This window comes from Mastomys coucha, unplaced genomic scaffold, assembly GCF_008632895.1.
Source record: "Mastomys coucha isolate ucsf_1 unplaced genomic scaffold, UCSF_Mcou_1 pScaffold20, whole genome shotgun sequence".
NCBI lineage: Eukaryota > Metazoa > Chordata > Mammalia > Rodentia > Muridae > Mastomys > Mastomys coucha.
This window is the reverse complement of record NW_022196903.1, coordinates 64,894,176-64,909,446: the sequence shown is the minus strand read 5'-3', so window position 1 is coordinate 64,909,446 and position 15,271 is coordinate 64,894,176. Positions and strand designations below refer to the sequence as shown.

The following is a 15,271-nucleotide window of genomic DNA, read 5'->3' as shown; positions in this document are numbered from 1 at the left end:
ATCTGGTTATAAGCGGTCTGATGTAGGTGTTGGGAACCTAACTCAGGTCCTTTGCAAAAGCAGTACAGAGTTCTTAACCTCTGAGCTGTCTTGCTAGCCCTTCACCTTTATTTTTAATGTCATTCCCCTTGTTTATTTAGCACCCCCTTAATTCAGTCTCTAAACTTTCTCTCTGGTCTCTCACATTGCTTGTGGAATGAGTGAATGAGCCTGTGAGTGTACGAGCCCCTCCTGGCCTGTTTAGTGTTGCCAAGCACTCTGAGCATTCTATTATTAGACTCAGCAGAGGCTGGCAAACATTTTCTGTAAAAGGTCAGCAGTAAGCACTTTGGGCCCTGCTGGTTATATGTTTTCCAAGGGACATAGTCAGCCACTGTGCTATGAATGAATACATCTATAGAAAAGACGTGAGCAAGTGAGTATGCTTGTTTTCTGATAGTTATATTTACAGTAATCGAAATTTGAATTTTGTCTAGGTATTTTGCCATAAAATTTATTTGCCCCCTCCCCAAACCATTAAAGGCAGTAAAAACTATTTTTTACTTCACAGTTGTAAAGGGCTCTGGAAGACTTCTGCCCTAAATGAACTTTGGCACCAAGTAGAAATGAAGTTGAAGGGTTGTCCCTTTTACTAATGTGTAGGAGTGAAGCACTTGCAGCTCCCTGGATTTGCCACTAGATGGTGATCTTTCCGAGTGTGTAGCTCAGCCAGTGGGTCTTTGCCAGTGGAGACTTTGGAGGTTTTGCAGGGTGTGGTAGCATCCCTCTGTTTAGACAAGCACACCAAAAACTTATCACAAACCGTATTGGTAAAATGTCCCTTTTACTTCTGGACTTTCATACCTATTCATACATATCCCCTAAATTGTGACATTTATAACTGAAGAAACACAATTAGTCTCCCGAAGCCTCTGAGGTGATCAACTGGAGCAACTATGTATATACAACTATGTATGTACAGCTAAAGCTCTAAGTACTACAACAGGCATCTGGAAACAAAGTCTACCCCAAATTCAGATTAGCAAGATGAACTCCTCCTTACATTAGGAGGCTGTTTACACAGGAGTGTGAATATACTGGCAATCCCAGCAACCTGGGAGGTTAATGCAGGACAATCACATTTTTTAAAGCCAGCGTAGACTAGATCCTGAGACAATGTCACAGGACAGCAGCAGCATCAGAAATCTGAAGCTATGCCTAGGTTTCGTGATGGTCTACCAATCTCTCCAAAAACAGCCCCCCCCCCTTTTTTTCAGAGAATATGGTCCCAGCTGATCCCTTCCAATCACCAGTATGACAGACAGCTAATGCCAGTACCCATGATCTTGATGATGATGTTGTATGTCCTAGGGAGCCAAGGACAACCTTAGACAATACAGACTCTCTACCCATCTCCAATACCCAGACAGACATGCAGGTGGGTGCAAAAATTATTTAATGTCACCTGAGTGACATTAAACTCTGCTCCTTAGCATTTCTTTTTATTAATTTTGTATTACATTTGTAAGTATGTCTCTGTGTAGACATGCACACCAGTCCAGGAGCAGTCAGAAGCCAGAGGTGAAGGGTCCTAGAGGTAGAGTTGGTTGTGACCTTATAGCACAGGCACTGAGAACCTAACTGGGGTCCTCTGCAAGAGCAGTATAACATTCAAAATCTCTGAGCCACTTCTCCAGCCCCTAGAACTCTGTATGTTATCATAGAGAAGATTTTAAAACACTTTAATATATGCGATAGCCCTTTTAATGAATGTGTCCTCTTGTTGATTAAAGGAATAAACAGATTCCTTTTGTTCAGCACTCCATTATAATGCTTACTGCATTATAAAGTTAGAGGCTTCAGTTGCCCATTAGAGATTTGTGTACCCAGATTTGCCAACCTCAGTTTTAGTTTTCACTGTCATAGTGAACAGGTTTGGAAGTGCAAAGATCTCAACCACTTTCTGCCTCCTACTGTAGTTATTTTATCCAAACATATAAAAATGAGCCTTACATACTTCATCTGCCACACACATATTCATTTATTGAAAATTAACTGTCATTGTCTTCTATATTGAAGTACGCTAATAGTTTGGGTTTTAGCTGTGAGCTAGTAAATGACATTCTTCCTGAATTTCATTTCAGATTTGTTTGTTTGTTTTGTTTTGAGACAGGATCTCACCATGTAGTCCTGGCTGGTATGGAATTTTCTATGAGAAGTGGTTAGTTGTATTTACTGTAATAAGAGGCAAAGGTAATATTTTATGTTAGATTCCTATTAGTGAGGTAACAAATTATTATAAATTTAGTGATTTAAAATAATGTACCTTTATAATCATCTTACAGTTGTGGTGATCCAGAGCAGATATGGGGTTCGACCTGTCAGTAGCACTGAGTTCCTTCTAGAGGCTCTGGAATGCTAATCTCTTTCTTTACTTATTCTAATTTCCACCTCTCCTGGGTTTTCTGGTTTTTTTTTTTTTGTTTGTTTGTTTGTTGTTTTGTTTGTTTGTTTGTTTGTTTTTGTCTCCTGCTCTCCTCCCTTTGCCTCTGAAATCAGCAGCGAAGGACTTTGCAGTGTGCCTTTGACTCTGATCTTCTTGCCTCACGGTTATCTTTTCTGTCCCTGCTCTCCTCATGTGAAGATTGCTGTGATTGCATCAGCCCAATCAGGATTATACAGGATAATACAGGATAATACCCTCACTGAAAGATCTTTAATTTAGTCAAAATTGCAGAGTTTCTCCTGGCAATGTGTCTCAGTCCATTTTTAGATGCCACAACAAAATATCAAAGATTAATTTATAAGGAATGTGCTTTTTGACTCATGATTTAGGTGGTTGTATGTGGTGAAGTCCTCTTGTTGGTAGGACTTTCTACAGAGACCCCAGGTGGAGCAGGACATTGCTCCGAGCGACAAAGCATCCTGAATCTCATCTTTTTTCCTCTTATAAAGCCACAGTCAGATTAAGGTCTCCCCTATGGCCTCATTTAACTTTAATTACTTTCCCAAGAATCTTCAAATACCACAACTGGATTATGTTTCTATCCTCTATATGCCTCAGGATAGAAGTCTATTTCTACATGAATTTCGGTGGACTCTATAGATAACATTTGTTGTAAGGTGGCATTTATATTTCTGGGTATTTTGAACTTTGACATCTTCTAAGGGCTGCCTGTCTTCCCCCTGTCTTCCTACTACATAACAATACTGTGATGAGATGAGCATCCACAGACAAAGCTAAAGCTCAGAGCCTGATGTCTTTGTCAGGTAGATTTCTTTTTGACCATGGCTTGGGCTGAACATGTGCCTGAACAGCATCTAGAGTCCTTGCCAGACTGAGCATTATCCTCAGGGCTGTTGTTGCAAAGGCTGTGAGTTTCTGAGCATTATTGATATAGAGCACTTACTGGATTGAAAACTCAAACTGGGTTGAAAAACTCATATTTTTTTTCCACTCTCTTTGTGTTTTAGTTTGAGTTTTCATTGCTGTGAAGAGACACCATGATCATGGCAAGTCTTATAAAGAACAACCTTTAACTGGGGCTGGCTTACAGGTTCTGAGGTTCAGTCCATTATCATCATAGCCAGAAGCATGGCAACATCCAGGCAGGCATGGTGCTGAAGGAACTGAGAGTTTTACATCTTATTCTGAGGGCAAACAGGAGAATACTGACTCCCACATGGCTAGGAAAAGGGTCTCAAAGCCCACACCCAAAGTGGCACACTTCCTTCAAAAAGGCCACACCACTTAATACTTCCACTCCCTGGGCCAAGAATATTCAAACCACCACATTTGGCATCAGTGATGTTTATTTTTTGGCTTTTATTTGTTTTCTTATTCTTCCTCCTCTTCCTCCTCCTCTTCTTTCTCTTCCTCCTCCTCCTCCTTCTCCTCTTCTTCTTCCTCCTCCTCCTCCTCTTCCTCCTCCTCTTCCTTCTTCAAAATAGGGTCATGCTATTTAGCCCATGACATCTAATTCACAATCTACCTGCCCTAGCCTCTACAGTAGCTGGTGTGATAATTTGAATGAGGATGGCCCCATAGGCTCATGTTTGAATGCTTGGCTCCCAGTTGGTAGACTGTTTGGGAAGGATTAGGAGGTATGGCATTGCTGGAGAAGGTGTGTCACTGGGGTGGGCTTTTGAGGTTTCAAAAGCCTCCACCAGGCCCAGTCTCTCTCCTTCTACCTCCATCTTGAAGATAAGATGTAAGCTCTCAATGACTGCTCCAGCACCATGCCTGCCTGCTACAATGCTTCCCACCATGATGATCACGAACTAACCACCTGAAACTGTAAGCAAGCCCTTAAATTAAATTCTTTCTTTTTAAAGATACTTTGGTCATGGTGTTTCTTCACAGCAATAGAATAGTAAGTAAGACAGCTGTGTGGGTGTGGTGCTTTGAGTTTTGCTCATTAGGATATATCTGAACTTGCTGAGGTTCTCTAGCTCTGGTATTCTAAGAATTAAGACATGCTGTCTGACAAGAGGGTTGGATGGGTTTCCAAGACTTAAAGGAGTTTTGAGATATGCAGTTTGGCTGAAGACACAGAACTTCTGGTACATCCTAATAACGTAGAGAGGATATGATAGAGTAAATAAAATAAGGCAAATCACTGGAATGCCAAGACCTGTGCTGCCCTTGCACAGAATACCTCGTTTCTCACCCACCATGCTGGTGAGGCAGAGATTACCACCCTTGTTTCATAGGTTCCATCTTTAGGTGGTAGTAGCAGACTCACAGTGACACACTTTCTCCAACAAGGTCTCACCTATTCCAACAAGGTTACACCTCCTAATAGTGCCACTCCCCGGGTCAAGTATATTCTAACCACCACACCAGGCATCAAGCTTGGATGCTTGATCAACAAAGCACTGCCACCTGCTGGCTGATATAAGAACACCACCACCACCAAGGGGTCTCTGCCCATTGATAGGGGGTGACTGGGTAATTTATAATGAACAAAAATGTATTGACTCATGATTCTGGAGGCTGATGAAGACCGTCTTGTGGAATCTCAGAATGGCAGAAGGTCCCCAGTAGATAGAATATGTGGCAGGGGAGAGGCCATCCTTTTTATCAGGAATCCAGTCTCTTGATAACAGATTCATTCATTTGTGAGGGCACAGATCTAATGAACTAATCATTCTCAGATGTGCTGACTCTCCTGAATGTAGCACTGATTATTGTTAGATCTTAAACCTAGGACAAGTCTCTCTCAGTACCTCCTTTCAGCACTTCTATCCTTCCCCCATCATAAGTCTCTCCCTCCCTGGGCTGGGCTTCCACATCCCTTCCTCCAGCTGGATCCCTATATAACCCTGGCATTTGGGCTATACAGATGTTTTTGGCCTCTGGGCTCAGGCCACCTCTTAGTCAGGAGCCTCTCTCTTGCTCTCCCTCCCCCTCTCCTTTTTCATAGTTCAGTATAGTCTTCAGGCCACAATCAGCCTGGACTCTACTCTGCCAGCTTTCTCCATTATTATACCTGCAATAAAATCTCCTCTGCACTTTGAAAGTAGTCATGTGCACCTCTTTTTATTTCTCCCCCCCCATTCATTTATGTTTGCTGATGCTTGAACTGTGAGGGTCACACTCAAACCATAACAATCCGGAATCTAAACATACCCAGAAACTAAAAATACTACCCAGAAGCTAAGCCACAATGCAGAATCTTCAAGGGCCCTTCCTTCAACCTTAGTGAGATGGGCCAGCTGGCCAAAGACTGGTGCTAAGTTCACGGGGATTTTAGAACCATGCCTCTAATGTTGTCCCTCCTGGGTGAGAGGAGGAACAGAGCAAGTTGATACTTTCTTGGCAGCAGACACATGCTTGAGGGAGTTTGGTAGAAAGGTCTGGGAGATGGGTGCTGTTCATTTCAATCCTGCCTTCTCTGGATCCAGCTGTCTTGTATCATCAGTGGTGCTGAGAACTCTGACCTCCATGCCATGGGGTGGGCTGATGTGAGAGACACAGCTGAAACTGGAGAGAAACGATGTCCTCAAGTCCCAAGAGTTCTGCTACATATATGGCAAAAGGCTCATTTTAGCTTCTGCTATTTATTTCTTGTCATGGGAAGACACTAGAGTGGGGAGGGGGCAGGGGGCCCATCTCACTTGAGAACGTCTGCGTCTGACAGCTGAAGGGTCCCAGGATAGCCATTATTACTTTGCCTCTTTCCTCTGTCCACTCCAGTTGTCTCCTTTTGATTGTCAGAGGCACCTGGAGGCTAAAAATATCCTACTGACCAAGTACTCTTGATTTCATCTCAAGCCAAATATGAGTTCAGAGCACAGCACATGCAGGGAGGGTCTTTAAATGGGTTTTCAAACCCTGTCAGGCTCCATGTCAGGACCACACTAGCCTGTGGTCATTTTCTGTCTTGGGATCTTTTCTGAGTGATGAATGAGACCTTCGTGAGGTCACTGTTCATTTGCCTTTTCCCTCCTGACACAGTGGTGGAGGGGGAGGTGAGGGCCCAGCTCTGGAGAGGAGTTGGGAAGGGGGGAGGTGGCCAGTCCATTTATAGTCCTGCTCTTTGGGACGGTGGAGGAACTAAATAGCAGCAAGGACAAGAGGCTTGGCTCAGTGTGAGCAAGCCACCACGAGGGCCTGACAGACTCTGAGATGACAATAGGCAGCATGGAGAATGTGGAGGTCTTCACTTCTGAGGGCAAAGGCAGAGGTCTGAAGGCCACAAAGGAATTCTGGGCTGCCGATGTCATCTTTGCTGAGCGGGCTTATTCTGCAGTGGTTTTTGACAGGTATGGCAAACAGGGAACCAAGCTCACAAGTTCTGGCTCCCAAAATTATCAGGGAGAGGAGTGAAGTTCATGAGTTCTTTAATTTTTAATTTAAAAATTATTATACTTATTTGTATGTGTATGTGTGTTTGTGTATGTGTGTGTGTGTACAGAAAACACTCATGTCTCAGTGTGGAACATACGCTTGCCCCAGAGCATGTGGAGAGGCCAGAGGATAGCTTTCAGTTCTCTCCTTCCACTCTACAGACTCTGGGGACTGAACTCAGGTAGTCAGCTGGTTGGATAGATAGCACCTTGGCCAATGGAACCTTCTTGCTGGCCCTTCAAATTACACTTCTGACAGCTATCTGCTAGCATCTCTTTTCTGCAAGGAGTCGTTGTCTCTAACTCTCTACGATCCCTACCAGAGTCCAAAGCTGAGCAAGGCCTTTAGACACTTTTTCTAATCACAGAGAACTTGGTTGGAGAGGCCGTGCTGGTTGTGGATGGGTGGGTATGGTGCAGCAGGAAGCGTTTTCATACAAAACTCTTTTTAGTTCCTTTGGATATACAAATGAGGCTAAAAGCCTGAACAAACCATTAGAATATAAGGCATGTGTGAAAATTTAAGAAATTATTTCTAACTATAAGTAATACACAAATCCATTTACTCTAATATTCCAAATATTAGAGTCTTGCCCAATGTCCATCGTAGGAGTAACTTGTGCTTTACTTTCCAGAACATTCTTGTATTATTTCATGCATTGATTTGCACTAGGCAAGCTGGATAGCCACAGTTTGTCTTTGCTGGTTTTAGAGAAATGATACCATGCTTCAGGGGTCAGGTTAGAGTTTGCTTTTTTCCTTAAACAGGGTTTCTAATTCTATCCTTGTGAGGACGATGAGTGTATCTACAGGTACTTCATTTGTTTTTATTATATTAAAATTGCATGTGTGTGTGTGTGTGTGTGTGTGTGTGTGTGCATGCGTGCTCCTGTATGTAGGTGGGCACATGCCATTGTGTACATGTGGAGGTTAGAAAACAACTTTCTGGAGTCATTCTCTCCCTCCTTCCTCCAGGTCCTAGGACTGAACTCAGATCCTCAGCCTTGGGGGCTGGCACCTTTACCTGCTCAGCCATCTTGCCGGTTCTGACCCATCTTATAAATCCTCAAAGATCAATTTATTTTAACTATGCATAGAGCTTTCCATATTTATTCGTAAACTACATGGGATATCAATTTTTACAGCTGTAAATATTCCACCCTGTAAATATATGTATATTTTACTTACTTTCCAATTAAGAGACATTTGATGGGTTCCTACTTCTCATAAAGTCAGACATTAGAATGTGTTCTTGGGTCCACAAGTACACATGCGACTAGAGAGGGGCTCCCTGTTTTCAGCCTTGCAGGGGTCTGTTCTCATGGCCCTACAACCTTGTCTATGTGGAACTATGAAAATTTTAGGATAGTACTTAGTCCTTATTTAACCCGCCCGCCCAACCTGCTACCCAGTGGTTATGCTGGAATGACAGTACTTTCTGAGCCACAGTTGGAGTGACACATCTGGCATTTGTGTGTGTGTCTTGAATTAAGACAGCCTCTGATAAGCTTCGGGTGAGGACCTGCAGGATCAGCTGTTATGGGGGTTGGGCATAGCTTTTTAGAGATAAGGTGGATAGCATTGAAATTCTCCTCCCTCCAAAGTACACCTCCAGAGACTTTCAGGAAAAAGGCCAGAGAAGGAGCACGAGCAGCTGCAAGGAGTGATCAGGAACTCTGTGTGGAGTGTGGTGTATGTGCACACGCGCTCCTGAGGAATGCAGGTATGGACTCAGACTTAGAGTTAAAAATATAAAAACACAGCCACATCCAGATGGCAGGTGCTCTCTTGGTGCTGCCACCACCCACCGTGTACCTTGAAGTTTCCAGAGCCAGTCTAGCCAGATTCTGTGTCAAGACTCTGGAGTTGAGTGGAGGGAGGTTTCCAGTAAAATGTTCTCTTCGTTTTCTAAGACCAGCCATGCTGTGGAGCCCGGCTGGCTTGGAGCTCACAGAGATCCCCCAACTCTTCCTATTCCTACTAAATTCTGGTTACAGGTGTGCACCACCACACCTGGCTCTCCAAGGAGAATTTTTATTCTTAGCATGCTGGCCTCTTCTTTCTGGCTCGTTTTATTCATTTTACTACACAGCAGAGCTTACTAGAGGACTTTTTTTTTTCCCATTTAATAATTTGAACATCTTCTGTGTTTACCTTTGAATCCGTGTGCATGTCATGTGTGAGTGTGAGCAGGGCCAGCCATCGCTAGTGTGAGTGTGAGCAGGGTGTGCCATGGCTGGTGTGAGTGTGAGCCGGGGCATGCCATTTGCTGGTGTGAGTGTGAGCGGGACATGCCATTGCTGGTGTGAGTGTGAGCAGGGCGTCCCACGGCTGGTGTGTGGAGTTCAGCAGCCAACCTCAGGGTTTAATCCTCACCTTCTACCTTGTCTGAGGCAGAATTTGTTGTTGTTGTTGTTCCAAGACAGGTTTTCTCTGTGTAGCCTTGGCTACGTGTGAACTAGGCTGGCCTTGGACTCACAGACCCGCCTTCCTCTACCTCCCAGAGTTCTGGAATTAAGGAGTCACCAGGGTCTTTTGTTGGCAGGTTGAGTGGCCTAGGAACATCTGAAGACTCTCCTGTCTTCATCTCTCAGAAGATGCTGAATTTACAGATGTGTGCAATGGCATCTAACTTCATGTGGGGCATGGGATTCGAACTCAAGCTACCATACTCTGTTGGGCAATCACTTTGGCAGCTCTTATTGTGTTCCTTTTGGTAGCAATACCTAAGTTTTAAGCATCTTTCTTGCTTGTTTAATTTTTATTTCTTGTGTTTCTGTGTACGCCCATGTGGAGTGCATGCACTGGGTTGGAGGCTCTAGTTGGGAGTCTTCCTCAATCCTCTATGTTATTTTTTATTTTACCTTTTGTGTGCATTGGTGTTTTGCCCGCATGTGTCTGTGAGGCTGTCAGATCGTGGAGTGACAGACAGTCGTGAGCTGCCATGTGGGTGCTGGGGGACTGAGCCCGGATCCTCTAGAAGGGCAGTCGGGGCTCTTCCCTGCTAATTCATCTCTCTACCTCCTCTGCACGCTGTTTTTGAGGCAGGATTTTTCAATGAACATGGAACTCACCAACTCAGCTAGACTGATTTCTAGGAAACCCCAGTGACCCTCCTGCCCTGCCTCCCCAGTGCCGGGATTTATTTCTATGGGTGCTTGGCATACGCACTGGGGTCCTCTTTCTTCTGACTAAACACTTTACTGGCTGATCCATCTACCCAGCCCCATGATTCTTTATTTTAAGTTAGTTCCTATCACCATTGCCCTTGTTAATTTTTCATGTTCAGCAAATTAACTTAATTTTGTATCAAGTAGAATAAGAAGATGAATGGATTTATTCTGAATAGTGACTTGGGTTTTGGCAAGGAAGGGAGATCTCTCTCTCTTTCTCTCTGGTGGTCTGTCACCACTATCACCATCACCACAATCACCATCACCATCACCATTACCATCATCACAATCACCATCACCATCATCACCATCATTACCATCACTGCCATTACTATAAGCATCATAATCACAATATGGAAGAGCTCACCACTGAACACATTCCCATCTTTGCTTACTATACTTGAATACATTTTATAATTTGCTTTGTCTATTTAAGAGCTCCTGTAACTCAGACTAGCTTCAAACTCACTTTATAGCTGAGGGTGGCCTTGAACTCTTGGTTATCTTGACTCTACTTGTCAAGTGTAGCTGGCATATGCCACCACATTCATCTTACAATTTGCTTTTAAAGTTGTTACTGATTTTTCACTTTGCTTATTAAACATTTTAGCTTATAAAAATATTTAACACTACTAAAAGATGTCAAACTCCAAAGTGTTTTCTGGGGATACTTAGATTCTTTTAAAACCTCAACACCAAATTTTCATTACTTTTGGGTGGAAGGTCCTGGAAGTGATGTGTAGAGAGGAAAAGAGCTGTCTTCCAAGCTCCCCCTACCTGCTGAGGAAGACTCATCGAGGATGCTAGACATGGAATCAGGCCACGTAAGAGAACTGAATCACATGACTCAAAAGAGCTTACACTGTGGAACTCTATGGGTTGCAATAGGCTAAGTGCAGCAGGAGAGGGATGCTAGGTAAGAAAATGGAGCTTATTTGATTATTATTTTAATTTAATATCAAATACAAGAAAGATAAAGTGATGCTGCTGACTATAGGCAATGCTAAGGACCCAAAAATTTCAATTCTCCCTTCCTTTCTTTAGATAAGGTTTCATTATGTAGCCCATGTTGTCCTCTTGCTTCTGCTTTCTAAGTGCTTCAGAACAAGCTCAGTTGTGTGTGTGTGTGTGTGTGTGTGTGTGTGTGTGTGCGCGCGTGTGCTTGCATGTGTGATGTGCACATGTATTTGCCCAGGAGGCCAGATGAAGGCTTCAGATTTCCCAGGAATGGAGTTACAGATGGTTAGAAGCTGACTGACATGGATGCGGGAAAGCAAAATGATCTGATCTTTTGCAAGAACAGTAAGTGCTCCTAACTGCTGGGCCATTCCCTCAGTCTCCTCAACCTCTCAGTTATTTCTCCCGCAATAATAATAATAATAGTAATAATAATAGCAATAGTAGTAGTAGCAGCAGCAGCAGCAGTAGTCATACAGTAGTAGTAGTAGTAGTAGTAAATCAGTGTCAGATATCTTGACTTTAGAGTTAGTTTAGCCTCTGGGATCTCCATGGATCCTAAGCTAGGGAAATATCTGTAAGTGGAAGATCAGCATCTGTGCGGATGTGCTTATCTGATTTTTACTTCCACAGAGAAAGTCAATAGCTTTTGTTGCTTTCAGAAGGTCCTCAATATAGAAGTGGAAACCCATTGAGTTTCTCTGTCTCTTCTATAGGTAGGAAAACTGAGGCCTAAAGAGACAGTAACCTTTCTCAGGTCGTAGTCCCAGGGCAAGCCTGGGTCTCTGCATTTCCCAAACAAGCAGACTTGAGTACTGTCCACTTAAGTCTTCTCTTCATGTCAGTGCAATTAATAGTATTTAGTGTTAGTAAAAGAAAGGGCAGCTCTGGAGATGTAGCCCAGACACCCTGCCTAACGTGCAGAAAAGGATATCTACTATTAACTTTAGAAAAATCAAAAGGTGCTGGGCAGTGGTGGCACATGCTCTAATTCCAAGCACTTGGGAGGCAGAGGCAGGCAGATTTCTGAGTTCAAGGCCAGTGTAGTCTACAGAGTGACTTCCAGGATAACCAGGGCTACACAGGCAAATCCTGTCTTGAAAAACAAACAAACAAACAAACAAAACCAAAACAAAACAAAACAAAAAGAAAAATCAAAAGTTGATTCTGGAGCCAGAGTACTGTTAGGTCCGTAAAGCAGGTAAGAAGCAGGAGTGCACAGTGATTAGCTGCAGGCAGCTTAGTGGGTCAAGCATAGCAATGTAAGCCCGAGGAACTGAGTTCAGAGTTCTAAAGCCAGATGTGGCTGTGTGTCTGCAATCCTAGCTTCTCTCCATGGAGACCAGAGGGAGAAGCAAGAGTCCTCGGGAGAAGCTCACAGACCTGAGGCTGTACTCTGAGCTCCACAGAGTGCCATCGCACTTGTATACCATAAACCCACGATTGAACACACACACACACACACACACACACACACACACACACTACATAAAGATTTAAAAAAAAAACGTGATTAAAAGGGGGGAAAGCCCTTACAGTAATAAATCAATGTATCCTAATATTTTCGATCCAACACAGTACCATAACTCAGGGGACCTTAAGACAGCACAGCTTCTCTATACTTTCTGGGGTTAGGAGTCTAAAATGGGGTGATGATTCTGTGGTTCTCCCTTTCCAGCTTTTAGAGGCTACTCCTAGATAGGAAGATGACTCACATATTTCTTTCATCTTTTATAGTTTTAAATTTTACATGCGTGAGTGTTTGGCTTGCATGTGCACTTGTGCACCATGTGTGTGTGCCTGGTGCCCATGAAGGTCAGATGAGGGTGTTGGATCCCCTTGAACTGGAGTTACAGGCAGCATTGAGTCATCATGTGAGCGCTGGGAACTGAACCCGGACCCTCTGCAGGAGTCGCAAATGCTCTGAACTGATGAGGTCTCTCCAGTCTGGAAGTTCTTCATTTTACTAACATCTGCGAAGTCTTTCTTGACACACTACTGGCTTCTGGGAATTGTGGACATTTTCAGAGACCCTTTCCAGGCCTATACAGCCATACTCTATTATATAAATATTCTAGGTTAATTCAATTCATCACAAAAATATATTAAGATGCAAGGACGTTGCTGGATTTTTCTTTTTAATTCTCTTTCTTTCCTGTGCTAGGTAATGTCTGCATATGGTAGGCAAATGCTCTACCACTGACCTGTATACTAGTCTCCTTCTAAGTTCTTTAAAGAAAAACTTCACAATTTCCCAAGTGACTGGCTAAGAAGCAAGTACCCAGGCTTGTGCATATTTCTGTGTGGAGATAAAATGAGAAGGGGGGGGGGCATGAGAAACAGTTGGATACTTTTAAAGAAATTGGTGTCAGTCAGGATGATTATGAGCATTCTTAGGCCCCCTGGGGACATCTGGGCTTTTAGTAAATGTATGTATTCTATGTGAGCCTGTGAGTGATATAGGATTAGCCCTGCCACTCGCAGTGGCACACATGTGACTTTTAATCTGATAACAGCTGGTGAGTGGGTGGTGGTGGACAGGCAACATTATAAATGGAAATAATTTAATAACAGGATTAGAGAAATTCTTGGGCAATTAGTTCAGGAAATGAAATAAGTTTGCTAAATTATTCAAGCTTCTTCTTAACATTTAAACATGTTGAGAACAAGCTGTAGTGAAAGACCCCTGTGGGGAGACCCCCACTCAAATCTCGGGAGGATGTGCACCCAAGGAATCACGAGAGACCGTCTTGATGTAATCACAAGAGACAGTTTAATATCGGAGCGCTCCGGGCCGACACCACACCTATCTCACGCAGGAGATAGTGGAATTGACCACGAGGCTCAGGGGTTAGGGGTTTATATAGGAAAAAGGTCTGGGGGAACAAAGGAATCAGTATGGCTATACATGATTGGCTAATTCAAATATTAACTATATTATGTGTAGAACAGAGTGGAAAATTCCTAAGGTTTGTGTTAATCTGAGTCAACAGAGCATCTGACCTTAAACTATATCTATATCTAAGATGGCCCACTACTCAGTGTCTGCCCAGACATATCCTTGCATTTTTTCTCTTCTATATCTTCCTGGCCTGCTAGTTCCCAGAATGTCTTAACAGCTTGCTTATTTTTGCCCAGGCTTATTTGGACATAATTGACCTTGGTCCACTGTGTTTTTCTTCAAACCTGCAATTTTCACATTAGCCAGCACAAGTCTCAAATTTAACTCTTTCAGTAGTAGATGTAGAATTATGCCTTTTATTTAGCCATTTTTGGGTATAGAGACAAGATACGCCGACATGTCACACAAACTGTTGTGAGCTATATTTCAAAATTTTATTAAATAATAATGAAACTAAGAACTTTGGAAATAATTGACATTTAATTTCATTCTTGGCTTTCAGAGACAGGTCTTTCAGAGCTCAGGTTGGCCTTGAGCTCTATGTTGTGGAAGATGATCTTGAGCAGCTGATCTTCCTGCCTCTAACTCCGAATGCTGAGATCCCGCACGTGTGCATGTGTGTGTGTGTGTGTGTGTGTGTGTGCACGCGCCACGGTGTTTGGCTCTATGTTTTAATATTTTGAATCTGGATTTTCCTATGTAGCTCAGACTGCCCTAGAACTCTAGATCCTGTTGCATGCGCCTCTCTAGTGTTACAGGCCAGCAGCCACTGCTTTTTAAACCTAGAATAAAATAATAAATCTCTGGCAGAATGAGGTCACTTTTCTGAGGGTGTGACTTGAATTCAGTTCCAGAACAAGACTTATCCAGGTGTGAATATGGGTGTGTGTATCTCATGGTGTGAGAGCCCCGGAGGAAAAACCTTGAGAATTGGCAGTGTGGAGTTTTTAATTTTTTATTTGTGTGTGTGTGTGTGTGTGTGTGTGTGTGTGTGTGTATTTGTGTCTACATGTCTCTCTCTCTCTCTCTGTGAATGTGGGTGCATCCATGCCATGATACACGCATGGAAGACACTCCTAGAGAATAATTTCTGAGAGTCTGTTAGTTCCTATCACTGTGGACTCTGAAGGTAGAGCGCAGGTTGTCAGGCTTGTTTGGCAAGTGCCTTTATCCACGGAGCCATCTCACAAGCCTTCTCAATCTTAGTTTTCAAGAGTGGTCTCTCATAAACCTGGAGCTCACCATTGCGCCTAGACTGCCTGGCCAGTGCCCATCCCATCTCACCTCATCAATGCTGAGGCCACAGACATGGCACTGCCATACCCAGCATTTATGTGATGCTGATGATCTGAACTTGGCTTTATTTTTTCTTTTCATCTTTCCAATTAAATCTACTTAGTGTGTACAT

At 43.2% G+C, this 15,271-nt stretch overlaps 1 protein-coding gene across 6 annotated transcripts in view; it reads left to right on the top strand.

Moving 5' to 3' along the window:
• Smyd1 (SET and MYND domain containing 1) overlaps window positions 1-15,271 on the top strand; it is a 61,754-nt gene that overhangs the window by 1,596 nt on the left and 44,887 nt on the right. The window contains exon 1 of one of the 6 annotated variants that reach the window (XM_031382122.1): window positions 289-415. The exons of 1 other annotated variant lie outside the window; for it this stretch is intronic. In XM_031382122.1, coding sequence (XP_031237982.1) covers window positions 381-415 — 35 coding nt within the window. In that variant the 5' untranslated portion in view covers window positions 289-380. Of the gene's footprint in view, window positions 1-288; window positions 416-6,367; window positions 6,748-15,271 lie in introns of those variants that run through there. 4 more of the 6 variants (XM_031382117.1, XM_031382118.1, XM_031382119.1 and 1 more) reach the window with 4 other exon arrangements.